Genomic DNA, 20,623 nt, shown 5'->3' with positions numbered 1-20,623 from the left:
ACAACCTCATGACCCTTTTGCAGGTGCAGTGAAAGTCACTTAGCAGTCCCTAGGCAAGATTACTAGAGTGGGTTGCCATTCCCTTTTCCAGGGGATTTTCCCAACCTAGGACCCGAACCTGGGTCTCCTGCACTGCAGGCAGATTCTTTACCATGGATCCACCACGGAAGCCCAATATTGTAAAGTAATTAGCCTCCAATTAAAATTCTTTTAAAAAGTAGTCATTTTAAACCCTGAAAGATGCATTATTTTTATTCAAACTCAGGATGTACTTTAGTGACCAGAATTGAGAAGAAGGTGCTAAATGAGCATCAATCAGGTGAATTTTTAGCTATCATTTAAAAAGTGGAATCAATTTTAAAATTTAGTATCTTTAGAGTAAAATTTTGTGCTTGATAACAGTTATCTTTTCTACATGGAAAAATGATGCCACATCCCAGATTTAAAGAAATGAATGGAAAGAACACAAAAATAGTAAAGTTCAACAGATTATTGTTCATACTTAAAAAGCACTTTGTATCATTTAGAAGTTAAAGAACAATGCCTTAAAGTCTAGACTTAACCTAAAGTGCTGGTGATTTGCTATTTCACATTAAAGAAGGCAAAAGTTTGTCTGAGGATGTTAACTGTTGATGTGGAAGTAAAAAATCTGCTCTAAGTATAACTGAAAACTTACCTACTTTATTTCAAGCCTGAGTAACTTAAACAATTTATATGAAGTCAAAAGCCTTCATCTATTGAACCAACCTAAATTTTTATGGCTATTAAAAAGTATAAAGTTGATTTAGTTATATTTTCCTTTGTACTTCAAAAAGTATCCTAACTGTTGTACCTTAAGATTTCCACTGAGCTTTCTTAACATGTAACTTTTATAAGGCAAGAAAGAAGTTTTAGATTTACTAACTCTGTAATGAGACAATCATTTTAAGTTTTGACACAGAAAATGTGAACAGTGTAATTTCAGAAAAAAATTTTAGTTGATCGGATTACTGTCGATTTTTAATGATGATTGCCCTGGGTAACTTCTCACCCATCTTTCTCTTCTTAGTTTCAATCTGTGTGGTATGGTAAGCATGCATACTTTCATCTCTTTAGTTTCCTTGTGAATCACTACTTTTTCCAGGTTTAGAGGGATCCTTCTTCCCTGCCTTTGACACACAGGATTAGTTCAGGGGCTTAAGTCAGTTTAAAATGAGCTTTTGCTCATTAAGGCTCCAGGTCATTAAGCCTTTTTTGTTTTAGTTCCCTTACCCTACAATGGCTGGATTTAGCACTTGGTTTTCAATATTATATAGTAAGAAACAACAAGTTGCTCTTGACCATTTCTTAAGCCAAAATTCCTTACATTTAGATAATTAAAGATTCATAAAATGAAGATTTACTATTTCTTCATTGCTTGCTGGTACAGCTACAGTTTGTTTTACTCGCAAGTTTACACATATCCCTAATGTTTTCAAGTGCCTTAATTGTTAATATCTCTGGCTTCAAAGGCTTCTGGGAAAAGATATGCTTACCTCACATTTTTGTGTCTCCCTCAGTAGGGACAGTCTAGTTAACTCACAAAAAATGTTATTATGGTGCCAGGGCCATTAGTTTTTAGTGAGTGCTATTAGAGACTAGATTCAGTTGAAAATACTTAGAATTTCCATTCCATGGAAGTGGTAAAAAGTAGCTGCAATAGCATAATCATCATTTACCTAGATAGGAATACCTTTGTTTTGCTTTGCTCAGTCACTCTGCAACCCTATGGACTGTAGCCCGCCAGGCTCTTCTACCCGTGGGATTCTCCAGGCAAGAATACTGGCGGGAGTTGCCATTTCCTTCTCCAAGGAAACTTTGACACCCAAAAATGTTAACCTTGTATATATTTTTATGAAAATGTAGCTGATGAAGCCTCTCATCTCTGTAATTTTGAATTCTGCTCTAACAGAATCATAATATCCCATTAGTTAGATTTTACAAGAACCTTACAACAGAAGTCATAGCCTTTTCCCCTCTTCCTTCAGCAGTTCAGGATCTTGAGTTAGTAATAAGGTTTTTTTTAACTCTAGAAGCTATATAGAAACCTTTCCAGATTTTTCATCTGATTTATTCACATGGACTGTAGTACAGCTAAAATGCCTTATTCTACCTTATAGGCATTTGCTGCACAGGCAGACTGCTGCACACTGATATTTTTATTTCAGTTAATAACTGCAGAACATATACTGAACTGATTTAAGGTAAATCTCCTGGTGGTTCAGAGGTTAAAGCGTCTGCCTCCAATGCTGGAGACCCGGGTTCGATCCCTGGGTCAGGAAGATGCCCTGGAGAAGGAAATGGCAACCCACTCCAGTATTCTTGACTGGAGAATCCCATGGACAGAGAAGCCTGGTAGGTTACAGTCCACGGGGTCGCAAAGAGTTGGACACGACTGAGCGACTTCACCTTACCTTACCTTACCTTACATGTTTGCTGGGAACAAAAGAAATCAGCTAATAAGTTCATACAAAGTATGTGTTAGCATTTACATAAAATGGTCTTTATAATGGAATTTTAGTGGTGCTTTCTATAAATGCTTCAAGAGCATTACGACGAGAAACACCAACCAGAAGGTAAATCCACCGTATTAAGGTAGCAGAAGCTCTCAGGTTAGATCAGACACCCTGTGTGAGTTTCCATGGACAGAAGGTGCAGGGACATGGTTTCATGTATCTGGGAACAAACCACTGGTGGTCGGTGGGGACGGCAGCTGCTGAGTCAGAAGCAGGTGAACAGGATGCAGGGCGCACCACAGACTCACAGGCACGGAAGACAGGGTGAGTCTACAGTCAGGACGCGTGCTCTGTGGTCCCCACTCTGACAGCCCAGCTCCTGGGCTCTGCTCTGGAGGATGGACTCTCTGGTGGAGGTGCCACCTCCCTGAGTCCCCCCAGCCCTGGGGGTGGGCGCAGCTTCCTGCCTTTGATAACCCCTGGGTCATCTCACGCACCACCGTTTTGCCCTTACTGCTTTTTTCTCCCTCTTTCATCATCTGCGTAACTAATTCCCTGCATGGAACTCCCTCTCCTGTGGTGGGGTTCTATTTTCTTAATCAGTCCTCACTGATACAGGAGGGTGAGCACAGAAGATCACGGAACCGGGGAAAAGGTGGGGCACTTCAGTTGGTAAAGGGGCTGAACTGGGTGTGCGATACTGACAGCTTCTTGAGACTAGACCCTGTTTTTTCTGTTTGACTGAACCTAACAAATAAACCAAGTGTTGGAAATCACCAGCTCTCCCTGTCAGCTTCCACACAGCGTAATCCTTTAACTAGGAATCACTGGCGCTCGTTATGATCACCTGCTGTCTTCTCCTACCCTGCTAAGTTACTTCAGTCGTATCCGACTCTGTGCGACCCCATAGATGGCAGCCCACCAGCCTCCCCCGCCCCTGGGATTCTCCAGGCAAGAACACTGGCGTGGGTTGCCATTTCCTTCTCCAATGCATGAAAGTGAAAAGTGAAAGTGAAGTCCCTCAGTCGTGTCCTACTCTTAGCAACCCCATGGACTGCAGCCCACCAGGCTCCTCCATCCATGGGATCTTCCAGGCAAGAGTACTGGAGTGAGGTGCCATTGCCTTCTCCGCCTCCTGCCCTGGCTGCCACCAAAGTATCCAGAACCATCCAGAAGCTCAGGATAGGATAGCCCCCACTCTACCCAACAGCAAAGATCCAGATCATGGCCTCACTCTGTATATAATAAACTGGTCTGAAAATCAAGGCAAAAAATATATGCTGATTCTCCAAAGCCTCTTTAAAAACTAGTTGTGTATTTTTTCAGATAACCCATATCACTGTCCAATTCTGTAAATGCTAACATTACAAATGTATGGACTTTAAGTTCAAAATGTGCTAATACTTTGAAATCTCTCTTGAAAATGAGAGAGACAGCAACATGTCAAACATCTTAGGCTGATTTTATAATTAATCTCCATTAGATACAAACATTAGTCCCTATTTTGAAAAATTTTGTAACATACTTTTAGCAAATGAGCAAGTCACATTTTACACCATGGGTAAAATCTAAAAATTCTCCAATGAATCCTAGTCACAGTTGTCTGTTAGCAGTCATGATCTTGGAATGGAAGATCTGTTACCTCATCCCAAAAAGCAGTGAAATCTTGCATGTCCACCATCACTTCACCATCTGATGGCAGCTGAGTGTTGACCTGTGGTATTTCATCAAGTAATAAAAAATTCTACAGAAACAAGAAAAAAAAAACAGATTGTTAAACTGCAGGAAGAAAGCACAAACAAAAACAACTGTTTTCCTGGGATTTGCAAACTTTGAACAGTCTAAATACTGTTTTGCTCACTGTACTTAAAGTATTAGTTCACATCAGAACATATTATGCAATACATGAGGCCCCAGTTTGATTCCTGGGTCGGGAAGATCTGCTGGAGAAGGGATAGTCTACCCACTCCAGTATTCTTGGGCTTCCCTTGTGGCTCAGCTGGTAAAGAATCCACCTGCAATGCAAGAGACCTGGGTTTGATCCCTGGGTTGGGAAGATGCCCTGGAGAAGGGAAAGGCTATCCATTCCAGTATTCTGGCCTGGAGAATTCCACAGAATCTATAGTCCTTAGGGTTGCAAAGAGTCGGACACAACTGACCAACTTTCACTTTCACTCAGAACATATTAACTAATGTATGGAATAATACATTACATAATTACTATTATTACATAATTAATAATTACTATTACAGCTCATGCTACATATAAATATAATCATATAGTGTATTTGTTGTTCCTCAGTCACTAAGTCGTGTCTGATTCTTTGCAATCCCATGGATTGCAGCACTCCAGGATCCACTGTCCATCACTATCTCCAAAAGTTTGCTCAAACTCATGTTCGTTGAGTCAGTGATGCTATCCAACCATTTCATCCTCTCTCGTCCCCTTCTCCTCTTGCCCTCAATCTTTCCCAGCATCAGGGTCTTTTCTAATGAGTTGGCTCTTGGCATTAGATGGCCAAAGTATTGGACCTTCAGCATCAGACCTTCCAATGAATACTCAGGGTTGACTTCCTTTAGGATTGGCTGATTTGATCTCCTTGCAGTCCAAGGGGCTCTCAAGAGTCTTCTCCACCACAGTTCAAAGCATCAATTCTTCGGTGCTCAGCCTTCTTTATGGTCCAACACTCACATCCATACACGACTAATGGAAAAACCATAGCTTTAACTATAGGGAACATTTTTGGCAAAGTAATGTCTCTGCTTTTTAGTACACTGTCTAGGATTGTCATAGTTTTTCTTCAAAGAAGCAAGGGTCTTTGAAATTCATGGCTTCAGTCAGCACCTGCAGTGATTTTGGAGCCCAAGAAAATAAAGTCTGTTTCTGTTTCCATTGTTTCTCCACCTATTGCCTTGAAGTAATGGGATGAGATGCCATGACTAGTTTTCTGAATGCTGAGTTTTAAGTCAGCTTTTTCACTCTCCTCTTTCACCTTCATCAAGAGGCTCTTTAGTTCCTCTTCACTTTCTGCCATAAGGGTGGTGTCATCTGCATGTCTGAGGTTATTTATATCTCTCCCAGCAATCTTGATTCAAGCTTGAGCTTCATCCAGCCCAGCATTTCTCATGATGTACTCTACATATAAGTTAAAAAAGCAAGGTTACAATATACAGCCTTCATGTATTCCTTTCCCAATTTGGAACCAGTCCATTATTCCATGACCAGTTCTAACTGTTGCCTCTTGCCTTGCGTACAAGTTTGACAGGACACAGGTAAGGTGGTTTGATATTCCCATCTCTTTCATGATTTTCCATAGTTTGTTGTCATCCACACAGTCAAAGGCTTTAGAGTAGTCAATGAAGCAGTAACAGATGTTTTTCTGGAATTCTCTTGTTTTTCTATGATCCAATGGATGCTGGGAATTTGATCTCTGGTTCCTTTGCCTTTTCTAAATCCAGCTTGTATATCTGGAACTTCTTGGTTCACATAATGGTGGGAATTATAAATGTGAAAAGAAGAGGGCAGCTAGGGAGAGAGGATTAAGCAGTAAATAAAGAGGGGCCAGGGATGAAAAGGCAGACACAAAAGGTGGCTCAGATATCAACAAGCAAAACATCTGTGGAGGAAAGAACTCATTTTTGAACACAGAGAATTAAGTGAATCTGAGGCTACTCTTCCTGTCCAAGCAGCAGGGAGCTCTCAGCAAGCTCCTCCCCTCCCGGCCCAGAGAGGACCCCTATGCCCCAGGACTGCACAGTCGCTGCCTGGTCCCTGGAGTCAGCACAGGAGATGCACTCTGATGCTTCTCCTGCTTTTAGACATTTTAGTCACTCTGCAGGCACCACTACACTAGAGCCCTGTGCTATGCTAATTATATATACTACTGCCCCTACATGAGAACCAGTCTTACGACATCTGTAACACACTCTACCTAAGAAGAAAGGGGAGTACCTACAACATTCTGGGAAGACTGCCAGCTTTGGCACTGAGAGAGCTAAATATCTCCCAACTGGAACACAGTGATACCAAACAAATGGGCATTTTACAAAAAATCCACCGACAACTGAAAACAATTATTTGTCCCCAAACCTTGATTCTTCGGATGCTGACGACAGCCTCTGACACCTTCTCGACGGCCATGGGGAAGTAGAGGGTGCTCGAGAACCGCAGAGCCTCGATCAGCGTCACCACCACAAACACTTGGCTGGCTGAGATCCGGTTGTCAAGGAGCTCATTGGTGATGAAGGTGACAAAAATCATAATTTTGCTGATGGCAAAAAATGATGCCAAATTCATGCCCCTAAGGTAGGAACTTTTCAGAATCCTAGAAATTTCCTTCCTGAAAAGGAGAGTAGGAAAGAGGGTTTATTTTATTTTTTTATTATTACTATTTTTTACTTTACAATATTGTATTGGTTTTGCCACATATCAACATGAAGCCGCCACAGGTGTACACGTGTTCCCAATCCCAAACCCCCTCCCACCTCCCCCCACACACCATCCATCCAGGTCATCCCAGTGCACCAGCCTCAAGCATCCTGCACCCTGCATCGAACCTAGACTGGTGATTTGTTTCTTATATGATATTATACATGTTTCAATGAAAGAGGTTTTAAAAGAAGCATCAACATCCAAGGCATGAATTCAAGTCCTCACATGGAGACACTACACAGTGCACGCCCAGGGCTCCGTCCCAACACCAGGACACACACTTCATCACCACTTCACTCTCCCAACTAAAGAGAGGCTTCATGTCACCCTTTTAAACACTGTGGGTAAATTGGACTGGGTTTGAACATTCTTTCAACAAGCATTCATAACCACAAGTCCTGGGCCAGGCTCCCCACTTATGACAGAAAGACACAGCCCCTCTCCTCCTGGATCTCATGAACTTGTAGAGAAAGAGGATAAGACGCCCCAAAACAGTGAGACACCAAGACATCAGACAGAGGCAGGCACCAAGGCCTCTATGGAAGCACATGTCCTGGCTATCGTAACTAGTGCTGCAATGAGCATTGAGGTACATGTGTCTTTTTGAATTCTGGTTTTCTCAGGGCATATGCCCAGTAGTGGGATGGCTGGGTCACATGGCGGATTTATTCCTAGTTTTCTAAGGAATCTCCAGCCTGTTTTCCATAATAGCCGTGCCAATTTGCACTCCTACCACAGTGCAGGAGGGTACTGTTTGTAGACTTTTTGTTGATGGCCATGCCTACCAGTGTGAGGTGATATTTCATTGTAGTTTTAATTTGCATTTCTCTAATAAAGAGTGATGTTGAACATTTTTTCATGTGTTTATTGGCTATCTGTTTGCCTTCAGAAGCATACATAATTTTTCCTTTAAGAAGATCGTAAGTGGAACAGCAGGTTAAAATGACATCTCCCCTCTTCCACTTAACCCTTCTGCCACATGTTAGGTGTGGATTTCATAGTATTTAAGCTCATCTACATGTGAAAACTTGGTAAGACTTCTAATTTCAGTCGGTAAAAATAGAGGGGAAAATACAAAAATACGGTGTGATATGTACAAAAACTTACCTTCTCAGTCTGGTAATAAGGTCTATAAATGACTTTTCCCAAGCATTCATTTTTACTGTTCTGATGCCAGTTATGACTTCACTTATGATCCTGATCCTGTCATCTGTGAGAGCTGCAGTCTTACTCCTGAGGGGACAGACGTGAGATGAGCCTCAGTGACCACAGCCCAACTTTCCTCAGCAGCAGCAGCAGGGGGCACAGGGAGGGACCAGGGGATTGATGATTCCCTACAGCTCTTCTGTGCTGACATCACAGGCAGGTCCTTCTCAAAGTGCAAATGGAGAAAAAGACTTCTAGAAGTCAACCATTCAGCCTAATTCAAGGAGTAACTTGGAGAACTCGCAGTACTGGCTGAGGAAGACCCAAAGTAAGTCAGGTATAAACTCTCTGCCCAAGGAGGTCGCAGTTGGGCAGGGAAGGCAAAAAGACACTGAGTCTGATGGGAAGACAGTGTCTGTGCTGTGATAAAATAGGAGTGAAGTTCTGGGGAGCAGAAAAGATAGGGCTGTTAATTCCACTGGGAAAGGAGAACAGGAGCTTCAGAGACCTGGTACCATTGGAACAGGGCCTTGAAGGATAAGGAGCATCTCTCCACAGCAGACAGGAAAGGGAATTTCAAATAGACAAAAATATCACATGTAAAATCATGAAAAAAAAAAAAGAAAAATCTCAAGGAAAAAAAAAAAAAAACTACAAAGAGCACAACACCTCCATCACCTGACAGCCTGGACAACGACCCACCTCCAACCTTCTGGGACCTGCTTCAGGTCTATCCATTAGGTCCTTCATCACCAGCCACTGTTCTATCACATATTCCGCTGGGACTGTGGGGCTTTACTAAGACACAGTTAATTAAGGTTGACCTTGTCCTTGAGGCACTTATAAGTTAATGGAAACACTGATTTAAAAACAAGACATGAAAATAGGTACCTGAAAATTGCTCTAACATAAGAATAACAAAAATACATGCAGCTAAATTTAAGCCTATAGGATTATTACTATTTAATAAAGTTTACATAACATCAATGTAGGTACATTCTGCTTAAGGACACTCCACTTATTCAGCTATGGTAGTGAGAGGAGCCAGTGAGTGCCATCTCCTTTCCCTATTCAAGATCAGCGTTCAGCTTAAGGCTGGAGCCTCCACCTGCAAAGACTGAAGGGTCTATAACGCACTCAAAGAAGAGATCAGAGAAGGCATTGGTTTGAACACAAGCACCAAGCAGACGCTGCATGCTACTAAGCACATATCACCTATTTTTTAAACCAGTGTTTCTCTTACCGAAGTGATGAAAACAACATCCCGAAGCAGCTTTGCAAAAGCAGAAGAATAATGAGAACCGCCATCCCGGCAAGACACGACATTCCTATTTCCATCCAGAGCAGGGCAGTCACTGCGACAGCCTGCAGTGGTCCCATCCACAGATAGTGCAAGAACACTGTTACCTTAAAAGAGAAAGACAAAGCCTTCTTAGGACTGCATACAATAAGACCAGTCAGGACACGGTGTGGAAACAATCTACTCTGAAGGAACAGGCAGGAATCTAAACAGAAATGATCTCAGTGAGTTTTACACCTGCTGAAGCAGAAATCCAAGTGTCCACCCCAGATGACGCTGTTCCAGGGCAGCACAGGGCCGGCCTCAGGGACATCCAGGGAGAACACGACCAGCACCACTGACAGAAGACGTTGATTTTGTCCACAGCACAGATGAGCTCAGGGCTTCCCCAAACTCTCTCTGTCCCAAAATTCAGCCCCATCTCCCCAGAAGAGCCTATATTATGGCACCTACCACACTCTCCAACAACTGCTTGTGCATTTACCTTTCGGACAGGCTGTGGCCTTTCCAGGGCGGAAATTAAGGCTTATTCATCCTTCGAATTAAGTAGAGGCCTTACGTCATGTTTGATGAATGAATAATTGAAGGAGAAGTGAAAGTGTTAGTCGCTTAGTCATCCAACTCTTTGCAACCCCATGGATTATAGCCCACCAGGCTCCTCTGTCCATGGAATTATCCTGGCATGATAACTGGAGCAGGGTGCCATTTGCTTCTCCAGGGAATGTTCCTGACCCAGGGATCAAACCCAGGCCTCCTGCATTGCAGGTGGACTCTTTACCATCTGAGCTACCAGGGAAGCTCCCAAACTTAAAGGCAGGATCATCCAGGAAAGAGAACTGTTCTATGCAGATCTGGCCAACAGCTCAACACCCTGGTAATGTGATCTGTTCATAAGGTAAGTGTGAAATGGGTATGATGGGACAGCAGAGGGGAGGCTGTGCATGGCTTGATACCACCCACTTGGCATATTCCTCAAAGGCTCTCTGTGAAGCAGCACTGAACAGGGCACAGAGAAAGAACAATCCCTGCCCACCAGGCCTTCATCATCCAGAGGAAGAGGAAGACAATTCAGGCAGCAACACTGACACTGCAGGCCAAGAAGGGCCACTACGAAACTTCTATGGAGGACCCCTACGAACACTAACCAAGCTGTCCAAGAACACTACTGCCTGCCTATTACTGAAGTATATTGCAGACAATGTCAGAAAAATAAACTTCTCATCTACAGGACAAAACATATTATCACATCTAAGTTGCACACAGAGGAAATAAGCGTTGGATAAAGAGAACCCTTGTCTTATGTCCTCAACAGAACGCTGACTGACACCAAACCCTGGCACCTGGCATCCCAATAAGCTAAATCCAGTAAGAAGGATGGGAATTGGAAGAGGATCCCTCAGGGGCAGCTTACCTGATCAAACCTGTTCACATCGTTGGACATCAGGTTGACTATCTGGCCTGTGGTGGTCTTCCCCATGGCGGAGCTACTCAGGTGAAGTGACTGAAATGAGAGAAAGATACAGAGAATCGGATTCCTACAGTGATACCAAGTCATTCTGAGAAGATAGCAAAATGGAGTGTGTTTTCATGGGGTCTTGTGTGGTGTCAGGATGAGAATGATGCCTGAAAGCAGGGCTTTGGGGACCCATGTTCATCCTTAGACAATTCAATGCGGCGGCAGCCCTGCCCACAAGGACAGCAAAGTGGGGAGCAGGAGACAGAAGCAAAACCCTCCACCCTGTTTCTCAGTGAACTTGGACCTGCCTGAAGGATAAATGAATGTAGGTTTAGACTTACAAACCAACTAAGTAATTTTCAGCCAAAACCTAAACAGTATATTAAAAAGCAGAGACATCATTATGCCAAGAAAGGTCCATATAGTCAAAGCTATGTTCTTTCCAGTAGTCATGTACTGATGTGAGAGCTGGACCATAAAGAAGGCTGAGCACCAAAGAATTTATGCTTTTGAAATGTGGTTCTAGAGAAGACTCTTGAGAGTCCCCTGGACAGCTAGGAGATCCAACCACTCAAACCTAAAGAAAATCAACCCTGAATACTCATTGTAAGGACTGATACTGAAACTGAAGCTCCAACAGTTTGGCTGCCTGATGCCAAGAGCTGACTCATTGGAGAAGATCCTTAATGCTGAGAAACATTAAGGGAAGAAGGAGGAGGGGGCAACAGAGGATGAGATAGTTGGATGGCATCCTTGACTCAATGGACATGAGTCTGTGCAAACTCCAGGAGATAATAAATGACAGGGAAGGCTGGTGTGCTGCAGTCCATGGGGTCACAGAGTTGGACAGGACTTAGCAACTGAACAACAACAAGATGAAAGTGGAGAGGCCGCCTTAAGGAAAGAGATTAGGGGACTTGGACTATAAATCTGGTCAGTCATTAATACCAGGTGTGACACCATTTAAACACTCTGGTCTTAGTTTCCTCATTCTAAAACTAACCAGTATACTATTCAAAACACTAATCCTGTAAGGAACCTATGTTCTTAACGCCAGTCTGCTGACTTTACAAAAAGACACACACTGTGCTGTACAATCCCTTGATTTGATAAAAAGCTCTGAAAAATTCCCTAGAGAACTGAGAAACCTGAACAGACCACCTTGAGCTGTTTCAACAGACCATCAACTGGAGCCATGGATCCAAACGAAATATCATGGTTCATAAATTCTTTCTATTTAGTCTTCAAGCTAAACAGAAAAATCAATGCTCAAGAGAAAATGTAAAATGATGTAGCCACAATGGAAGAGAGTATGGCATTTCCTCAAAAACCAAACATGAAATTAGTACACAGCATACAATTTCATTTCCCAGAATGTACCCAGAATAACTTACAGCATGAATTTCACTGGTTATTTGTGCACCCTGTTCATAGCACCATTATGTACAACAGTCAAAAGGTAGAAACAACTCAAATGTCCACTCACAGATAAATAGATACACAGTCAGTCAGTCAGTACTCAGACTCAAGTCCATCAAGTCGGTGATGCCATCAAACCATCTCATCCTCTGTCATCCCCTTCTCCTGCCTTCAATCTTCCCCAGCATCAGGGTCTTTTCCAATGAGTCAGTTCTTTGCATCAGGTGGCCAAACTATTGGAGTTTCAACTTCAGCATCAGTCCTTCCAATGAATATTCAGGGTTGACTTCCTTTAGAATGGACTGGTTGGATCTCCTTGCAATCCAAGGCACTCTCAGGAGTCTTCTCAAACACCACAGTTCAAAAGCATCAATTATTTGGCACTCAGCTTTCTCTGGATTCCAACTCTCATCCAAACATGACTACTGGAAAAATCATAGCTTTGACTAGACAGACCTTTGTTGGCAAAGTAATATCTCTGCTTTTTCATGTCTATGCTGTCTAGATTGATCATAGCTTTTCTTCCAAAGAGCAAGCATCATTTAATTTCATGGCTGCAATCACCATCTGCAGTGATGTTGGAGTCCAAAAAAATAAAATCTCTTACTCTTTCCATTGTTTCCCCATCTATTTGCTATGAAGTGATGGGATCAGATGCCATGATTGTAATTTTCTGAATGTTGAGTATTAAACCAACTTTTTCACTCTCCTCTTTCACCTTCATCAAGAGGCTCTTTAGTTCTTCTTTGCTTTCTGGCATAAGGCTGGTGTCATCTGCATATCTGAGGTTATTGATATTTCTCCCAGCAATCTTGATTCCAGCCTGTGCTTCATTCAGCCTGGCATTTCTCATGATGTGCTCGCTATAAGTTAAATAAACAGGGTGACAATATACAGCCTTGATGTACTTCTTTCCCAATTTGGAACCAGTCTGTTGTTCCATGTCTGATTCTAACTATTGCTTCTAACTACTGCATACAAATTTCTGAGGAGGCAGGGTCACGTGGTCTGCTATTCCCATCTCTTAAAGAATTTTCCACAGTTTATGGTAATCCACACAGTCAAAAGCTTTGGCATAGTCAATAAAGCAAATGTAGATGTATTTCTGGAACTCTCTTCCTTTTTTGATGATCCAACGGAGCTTGGCAATTTGACCTCAGGTTCCTCTGCCTTTTCTAAATTCACCTTGAACATTTGGAAGTTCACAGTTCACGTGCTCTTGAAGCTTGGATTGTAGAATTTTGAGCATTACTTTGCTAGCATGTGAGAGGAGTGCACCTGTGGGGTAGCTTGAACATTCTTTGGCACTGCTTTCTTTGGGATTGGAATGAAAACTGACCTTTTCCAGTCCTGTGGCCACTGCCGATTTTCCAAACTTTCTGGCATATTGAGTGCAGCACTTTCAGAGCATCATCTTTTAGGATTTGAAATAGTTCACCTGGAATTCCATCACCTCCACTAGTTTTGTTCATAGTGATGCTTCCTAAGGCCCACTTGACTTCACATTCCAGGATGTCTGGCTCTCGTCCAGTGATCACACCATCGTGGTTATCTGGGTCATGAAGATCTTTTTAGTATATTTCTTCTGTGTATTGGTGCCACCTCTTCCTAATATCTTTTGCTTCTGTTAGGTCCATACCATTTCTGTCCTTTATTGTGCCCATCTTTGCATGAAATGTTCCCTTGGTATCTGTAATTTTCTTGAAGAGATCTCTAGTCTTTCCCATTCTATTGTTTTCCTTTATTTGTTTGCATCGATCACTGAGGAAGGCATTCCTATTTCTCCTTGCTATTCTTTGGAACTCTGAATTCAAATGAGTATATCTTTGCTTTTCTCCTTTGTCTTTAGCTTCTCTTCTTTTCTCAGCTATTTTCAGGGTCTCCTCAGACAACCATTTTGCCTTGTTGCATTTCTTTTTCTTGGGAACGATCTTGATCATGGCCACCTGTACAATGTCAAGAACCCCCATCCATAGTTCTTCAGGCAGTTTGTGTATCAGATCTAATCCCTTGAATCTATTTGTAACTTCCACTGTATAATCAGAAGGGATTTGATTTAGGTCATGCCTGAATCAGTTCAGTTCAGTTTAGCCTCTCAGTTGTGTCCAACTCTTTGCAACCCCATGGACTGCAGCACGCCAGGCCTCCCTGTCTATCACCAACTCCCGGAGTTTACTCAAACTCATGTCCATTGAGTCGGTGATGCCATCCAACCATCTCATCCTCTGGCATCCCCTTCTCCTCGACCTTAAATCTCTCCTAACATCAGGGTCTTTTCAAATGAGTCACTTCTTCGCATCAGGTGGCCAAAGTATTGGAGTTTCAGCTTCCGTATCAGTCCTTCCAATGAACACTCAGGACTGATCTCCTTTGGGATGGATTGGTTGGATCTCCTTGCTCTCCAAGGGACTCTCAAGATTCTTCTCCAACACCACAGTTCAAAAGCATCAATTCTTCAGTGCTCAGCTTTCTTTATAGTCAAACTCTCACACCCATACACGACTACTGGAAAAACCATAGACTTGACTAAATGGACCTTTGTTGGCAAAGTAATGTGTCTGCTTTTCAATATGCTGTCTAGTTTGGTCATAACTTTCCTTCTAAGGGAAAGCGTCTTTTAGTTTCATGGCTGCAGTCACCATTTGCAGTGATTTTGGAGCCCCCAAAAATAAAGTCTCTTACTGTTTCCCCATCTATTTGCCATAAAGTGATGGGACCAGATGTCATGATCTTAGTTTTCTCAATGTTTTCCCTACTTTCTTCAACTTATGCCTGATTTTGCCAATGAGGATATACACAATATTGTATATACATGTGAAGGAATATGATTCACCTTTAAAAAGGACTTAAATTCTGACATCTGTTCCAACATGGATGAATCTAGAAGATATTGTACTATATGACATAAAATAATAAACATTGTATGATTTCATTTAAATGAGGGACCTAGAGGAGTCAAATTCACAGAAAAACATAGTAGAGTCGTGATGACGAAGAGGAGGTGACTGGGGAGTGAGTATTTAATTAGTGCAGAGGTTATGTTTTGGAAGAAGAAAAAATTCTGAATATGCAGAGTGGTGATGGCTGCACAAGAATGTGAATGTATTTAATGTCACTAAATGGTGCACTTAAAAACAGTTAAAATGGTAAATCTTATGTTGTGTATATTTTACCACAGTTGTTAAAATTATGAACCAAAGCTAAAAGTAATTTTATCAAAAGGTAAATAAATGACAAATCATCTTTATATATGATACATCTCCCAAAATCATTCAAAATCACAAACTATGACTATGAGCTTAGCAGCCATCCCATTTTTAACACCGAATCTGATTTCTCCCCAGGACCAAGGGTTAGGAGGCGGAGCCTAAGCATGAACCACAGACGTTCATAGGGGCATTTCAGAGCTGTTTGGCAGCCCCAGCTTTGCCCTAAGAAATCAGCCCACCTGTTACCTGCATCTCAGTAGGAATCTAGATGCAAGGCTGTCCATGAGGAAATTCCCATGTTTCTGGAATTTCAGGTTATATACACAGTTTCTGACTTTGAAAGAAACTATTATTTTAGGCTAATTAAGCCAGTAAATGAACACTTAGGGAGATGTTGGCATTCACATAAGCAACATACAAGGTCAGATCAGATTTCCCAAAAGAAGCATTCCAAAGTGTTAGGGGGAAGAGGAAGAAAACCAGGTGGACACTGGCTCACCTGTGCAGCAAAGAAAGAGCTTTGTTTGACTAAACCATCATCTCAAATCTAAGTTAAGGTTTTCACAGCACAGTTCTGGTGAAATTTACTGCATACTTATGGGAGCTAAGCATGATCTGGAAAGATAAACATCTGGCTATTTTTTGAGGGGGTTGGGGGCTCCAAAATCATTGCAGATGGTGACTGCAGTCATGAAATTAAAAGACGCTTGCTCCTTGGATGAGAAGCTATGACAAACCTCAGTTTAGTTCAGTTCAGTCTGACAACCCTAGACAGCATATTAAAAAGCAGAGTCATTACTTTGCCAGCAAAGATCCATCTAGTCAAAGCTATGGTTTTTCCACTAATCATGTATGGATGTGAGAGTCTGACTATAAAGAAAGCTAAGCACCGAAGAATTGATGTTTTTGAACTGTGGTGTTGGAGAAGACTCTTGAGAGTCCCTTGAACTGCAAGAAGATCCAACCAGTCCATCCTAAAGGAAATCAATCCTGAATATTCATTGGAAGGGCTGATGCTGAAGGTGAAACTCCAATATTTGGCTACCTGATGTGAAGAACTGACTCATTGGAAAAGACCCTGATGCGGGGAAAGATTGAAGGTGGGAGAAGAAGGGGATGACAGAGGATGAGATGGTTGGGTGGCATCACCCACTCAAAGGACATGAGTTTGAGTAAACTCTGGGAGTTGGTGATGGACAGGGAGACCTGGTGTGCAGCAGTCCAAAGAGGTTCCAAAGAGTCGGACATGACTGAGCAACTGAACTGAACTGAACTTGTGGGGAAACCTGAGTATTTTGTCTACTAAATGGTACAACAAGGTGCAAAAGAATAACAAAGATGATGATGACTGACCATGAAGACCCTTAACTAGAGGGTATGTCACCCAAGGAGAATCTGGACTCATGCGCCATAGCCAAACACAGACAGTGAGATGCCAGGGCCCTGAGTTCACAGTCCCAAGATTTAACATTTTACTAAAGGAAAGATGGGGAAAACACATCCTACATTTTGCCCAGAAAAGTATTCCCAAGAAACAGAAGCTCTAGATAAGCAGCAAATAATAAGAGAAGCAAAACTTTTCATTTAAATTTTTTGGTTTTCGCTTTCAATGAGGGTTTTGTTTATTTGTAGTAAAAATTAAATATATTTAATATGTGCAATGTGATGTTTCGATGTAAATAAACATTGGGAAACACTACAGTAGAAAAACAAACAAATATACGCCATCATCACATGTAGTTACCCTTTTGTATGTGTGGTGAGAACACTTAACATCTACTCTCTCTGCAAATTTCAACTATAAAATACAGTTATATAATTTTTTTTTCTAAAAAAGTGTAAACAGCCCAGGGCAAAGAGACATCCAAGATCAAGTTTATAAAGAGCCCTTCAGCTCATAACACTGGTGTATCTGTGGCAATTCCTTTATAAAATCACCAAAAATCCTTATTTCTTTTAAACTAGTTAAGACCAGGGTGAACTATGGAATAATTCTGCAGCATTTCTCAATACAAAATCACTGAACACATTAAATCAGGTCTTATTAAAAGTGCTAAACTACATACTTAAGAAAAAAGAAACACTGAATTAAATAACTTGAATGAATAGCAACAAATTCTCACCAAAATACTAAAAACAGGATACAATTTCAAGTTTCAGCCCAACATTCAGCTCTACTCTTTAATACCATTATAAATAATCATAACTATAGAATATAGTGAGCGAGTCTATGTTTGGCATGGATTCCCTTTATATGCTTTTCTAGTTCACACAATTATATTCAATATGATTAGATGGGTCATTTAAAAATATAATCATTTCCTTTCTCAAATACATTTTTTGCTCCTGGATTTAATTTTATAAATCCAATCACTGAAGTTTACTTTTAAATACAACTTCAATGTAAAAGAAGGTTAATGAACAACAAAAGTTCCACAAATACAGCTATGAGATTTAAGTATGAAAACATTGAAAACCAGTTTGATAATCAGAATCCATTACAAGCTGAGTGGATATTATGCAACAACCTGTGGATAAAAGTTATCAAAGGCAGTCCTGACCCAATCTCAACACAAAACTTTTCATTATTTACTGGTAAAGTTTGCTTAAATGACAAGAACAAAATTGGCCTGATGCAAATAGCAAGCCTCTCTAGGAAGGTGTAAATGATCCCAGTTACAAATTTTTAGTTTTCAGACAACTTTCCCAAAATGTTTCTGATGCTCCAGGGGAGGTACACACCATGGTACCGAGTGACTCACCTTGCGGTAGATCATATGGCACATGGCTACCCTCAGCCTCATCCCCGCACGCTGAATGTGATAGAAGTACAAGTGGTGCAGGACGGCCCACACCAGCACGCAGGCGCTCAGCCCTGCCGCGTAGCCATAGGCTTCATGTAAAGCGGCAGAATCACTGGAATTATAGTTTTCAATATAACTAACCATTTTCCCCAAAAATATGGGTTGAACTACTCTGGTGCCTTCCTGAAAGAAAAAAACCTTAATTAGAAATACAAGTGATGTCAGTGTTTCTTAATACAAGCTTTACTTTTATTAAAGTTAAAATGTTAAAAAACCATCTTGAGAAAACGCTACATTCATGGCTAATCTAAAAGAAAAATGCACAGATCCACTATCTCAAAGAAGACAAGCACACAACAGTGTTAGTTTTAATGTAAGCCAAAATCTTACAAAGACAATAAAGCCTTAGTATTGGGTTGGCTGAAAACTTTTGGTTTTTAAGTAAAAATAAAAGGCACATTTTTCATTTTCACCAAGAACTTTGTTGAACAACCTTTTCAAAGTTCTGTTCCATTACCTTCTTCCATTTTTCAGGCAATTTTCTAATTTCATCTTCCCAAAACTTTGTATCTTTTTGAGGAAAACTCTGTATCTATTTCAGGTGCCTTTTACAGTCTTCTAGAGAATTAAAATTTTCTTCCAGTAAGAGAATTTTGTAAAAAACAAAATAAATGGAAATCTGAAAGTGCAATATCTGGTAAATATGGAAGATGAGTTAGATCCTCCAGGTCAGGCTGTAACAGTTTCTGCCTGGTCATAAAAGAAACATGCGGTCTTACATTATCCTGATGGAAGATAATGCATTTTCTGTTGACTAATTTCAGACACTTTTCATCAAGTGCTGCTTTAAGTTGATATAATTGGGAGAAGTACTCATTGGAATTAACTGTTTGGTTTTCCGGAAGAAGCTCATAATGGAGGACTCCCTTTCAGTCCCACAATATACATAACATCAACTTCTCTGGATGAAGACTGGACTTTGATGTGGCTGGTAGTGGTTCATTTCACTTATCCCATGATCTCTTCCATTCCAAATCGGTGTACAGTATCTACTTTTTATCGCCTATCACAATTTGTTTTTTAAAAAGGAGCATTTTATTAATAGTTACATATCAGTAGAGAATTGAGCATGGAAATATGGTCAAGAAGGGTTTTTTGCCCCCAGCTTAACTTAGGTGGAAACCAAACCACAAAGTGATTAACATAAACAAAATGGTAAAATGACTTTCAACTTTTTTTTTTTTTGGATATTTGGAGTATGTTGACTATCTCCCACATGATATAACATTGATTGCTCTCAATCAATGTCTGGATTTGATCTCTATCAACTTCTACTATCAACTGGTCTACTCAACTGTGGAGCATCAGCCACAAAGAAACCTCCAGCACAAAACTTTTCTCTTTTTTTTTGGCTGTGTTGAGTCTTCATTGCAGTGCGCAGGCTTCTCTTGTTGGGAACTGCCAGTTTAGTTGCCCTGAGGCATGTAATATCTTACTTCCGTGACCAGAGATCAAACTTGTGACCCCTGCATTGAAAGGCAGACTCTTAGGACCACCAAGGACGTTCCCAGATGGGTTTTCTTTTGAGAGCTCTCTACTGTCTGTATAAAGTTGAGGCACCCACACACAAGAGGAAAGGAAGGAGAATTCAAAGCTGAAAATGTTAAGCATAACTAAAAAGCATTTTCTGCTCAACCAACTAGTACCTGCTCAAATTATTTACAGCAAGCTGACCCCATCTCTCAAATGGATGAGGCACTCAAATGAATGAGGCACTCAAATGGATGAGGCCCTCCTGTATTGCTCTACATATACACGTTCATAGGCTGTAACACCTGCCTTACCTTCCACAAGGTAACGGGAGATTTCATCTACTCCAGAGAAGAGAAGACCATGTTGTGGAAGAATTATGAGTAAGATAACCATATCAGAGTAAGATGACCAGTTTTCAAGAACACAAAGGCTTACTGCTGCATTTCCAGAAAGCCCCATCATTCACCCCTAGAGGTGCTAAAAGCTTAAGAAGATTCCCTCACATCATAGATTATAAAACACACTGTTAATAGAGTTTACTGAGATAGAAGTCTGGAGGCTTACACAGAGAAGCAAGAATGTCAAACTACACAAGGCAGTCCCAGCCCAGATATGATCAAGGGAAGCCCAGTGCTACAGGCTACAAACCTGGGGCTCTCCACCAGAAGCCCAGCAGTAAACCTGCCATCCCAAAGTGTCCTAAAACTGTGATTCTCTTTGGGAATCACTGCTGTTACTTAGCTCTCTATTTGGTCCTAATATCGTAATTACAGGAAAAGTAAGAGTAATGTCACCTACTTAAAGAATAATATAAATGCAACAAATCAAGCCAAAAAAAAAAAAACTACAA

The 20,623-nt window shown here is 41.2% G+C and overlaps 1 protein-coding gene across 1 annotated transcript in view; it reads right to left on the bottom strand.

Annotated features, from left to right (window-relative positions):
* Positions 1-20,623, bottom strand: part of LOC101109370 (ATP-binding cassette sub-family C member 4-like) — a 151,072-nt gene that overhangs the window by 122,622 nt on the left and 7,827 nt on the right. Inside the window, exons 3-8 of the mRNA XM_042255125.2 lie at positions 18,199-18,423; positions 10,764-10,853; positions 9,296-9,459; positions 8,014-8,139; positions 6,565-6,814; positions 4,117-4,218 (exon numbers count right to left, since the gene is read on the bottom strand). Of these exons, the coding sequence (XP_042111059.2) occupies positions 4,117-4,218; positions 6,565-6,814; positions 8,014-8,139; positions 9,296-9,459; positions 10,764-10,853; positions 18,199-18,423 (957 nt within the window). The remainder of the gene's footprint in view (positions 1-4,116; positions 4,219-6,564; positions 6,815-8,013; positions 8,140-9,295; positions 9,460-10,763; positions 10,854-18,198; positions 18,424-20,623) is intronic.

The sequence above is a fragment of the Ovis aries genome, chromosome 10 (genome assembly GCF_016772045.2).
Source record: "Ovis aries strain OAR_USU_Benz2616 breed Rambouillet chromosome 10, ARS-UI_Ramb_v3.0, whole genome shotgun sequence".
Lineage (NCBI taxonomy): Eukaryota > Metazoa > Chordata > Mammalia > Artiodactyla > Bovidae > Ovis > Ovis aries.
Note: the sequence above shows the minus strand (reverse complement) of the source record. Positions and strands in the feature narration are given on the sequence as shown.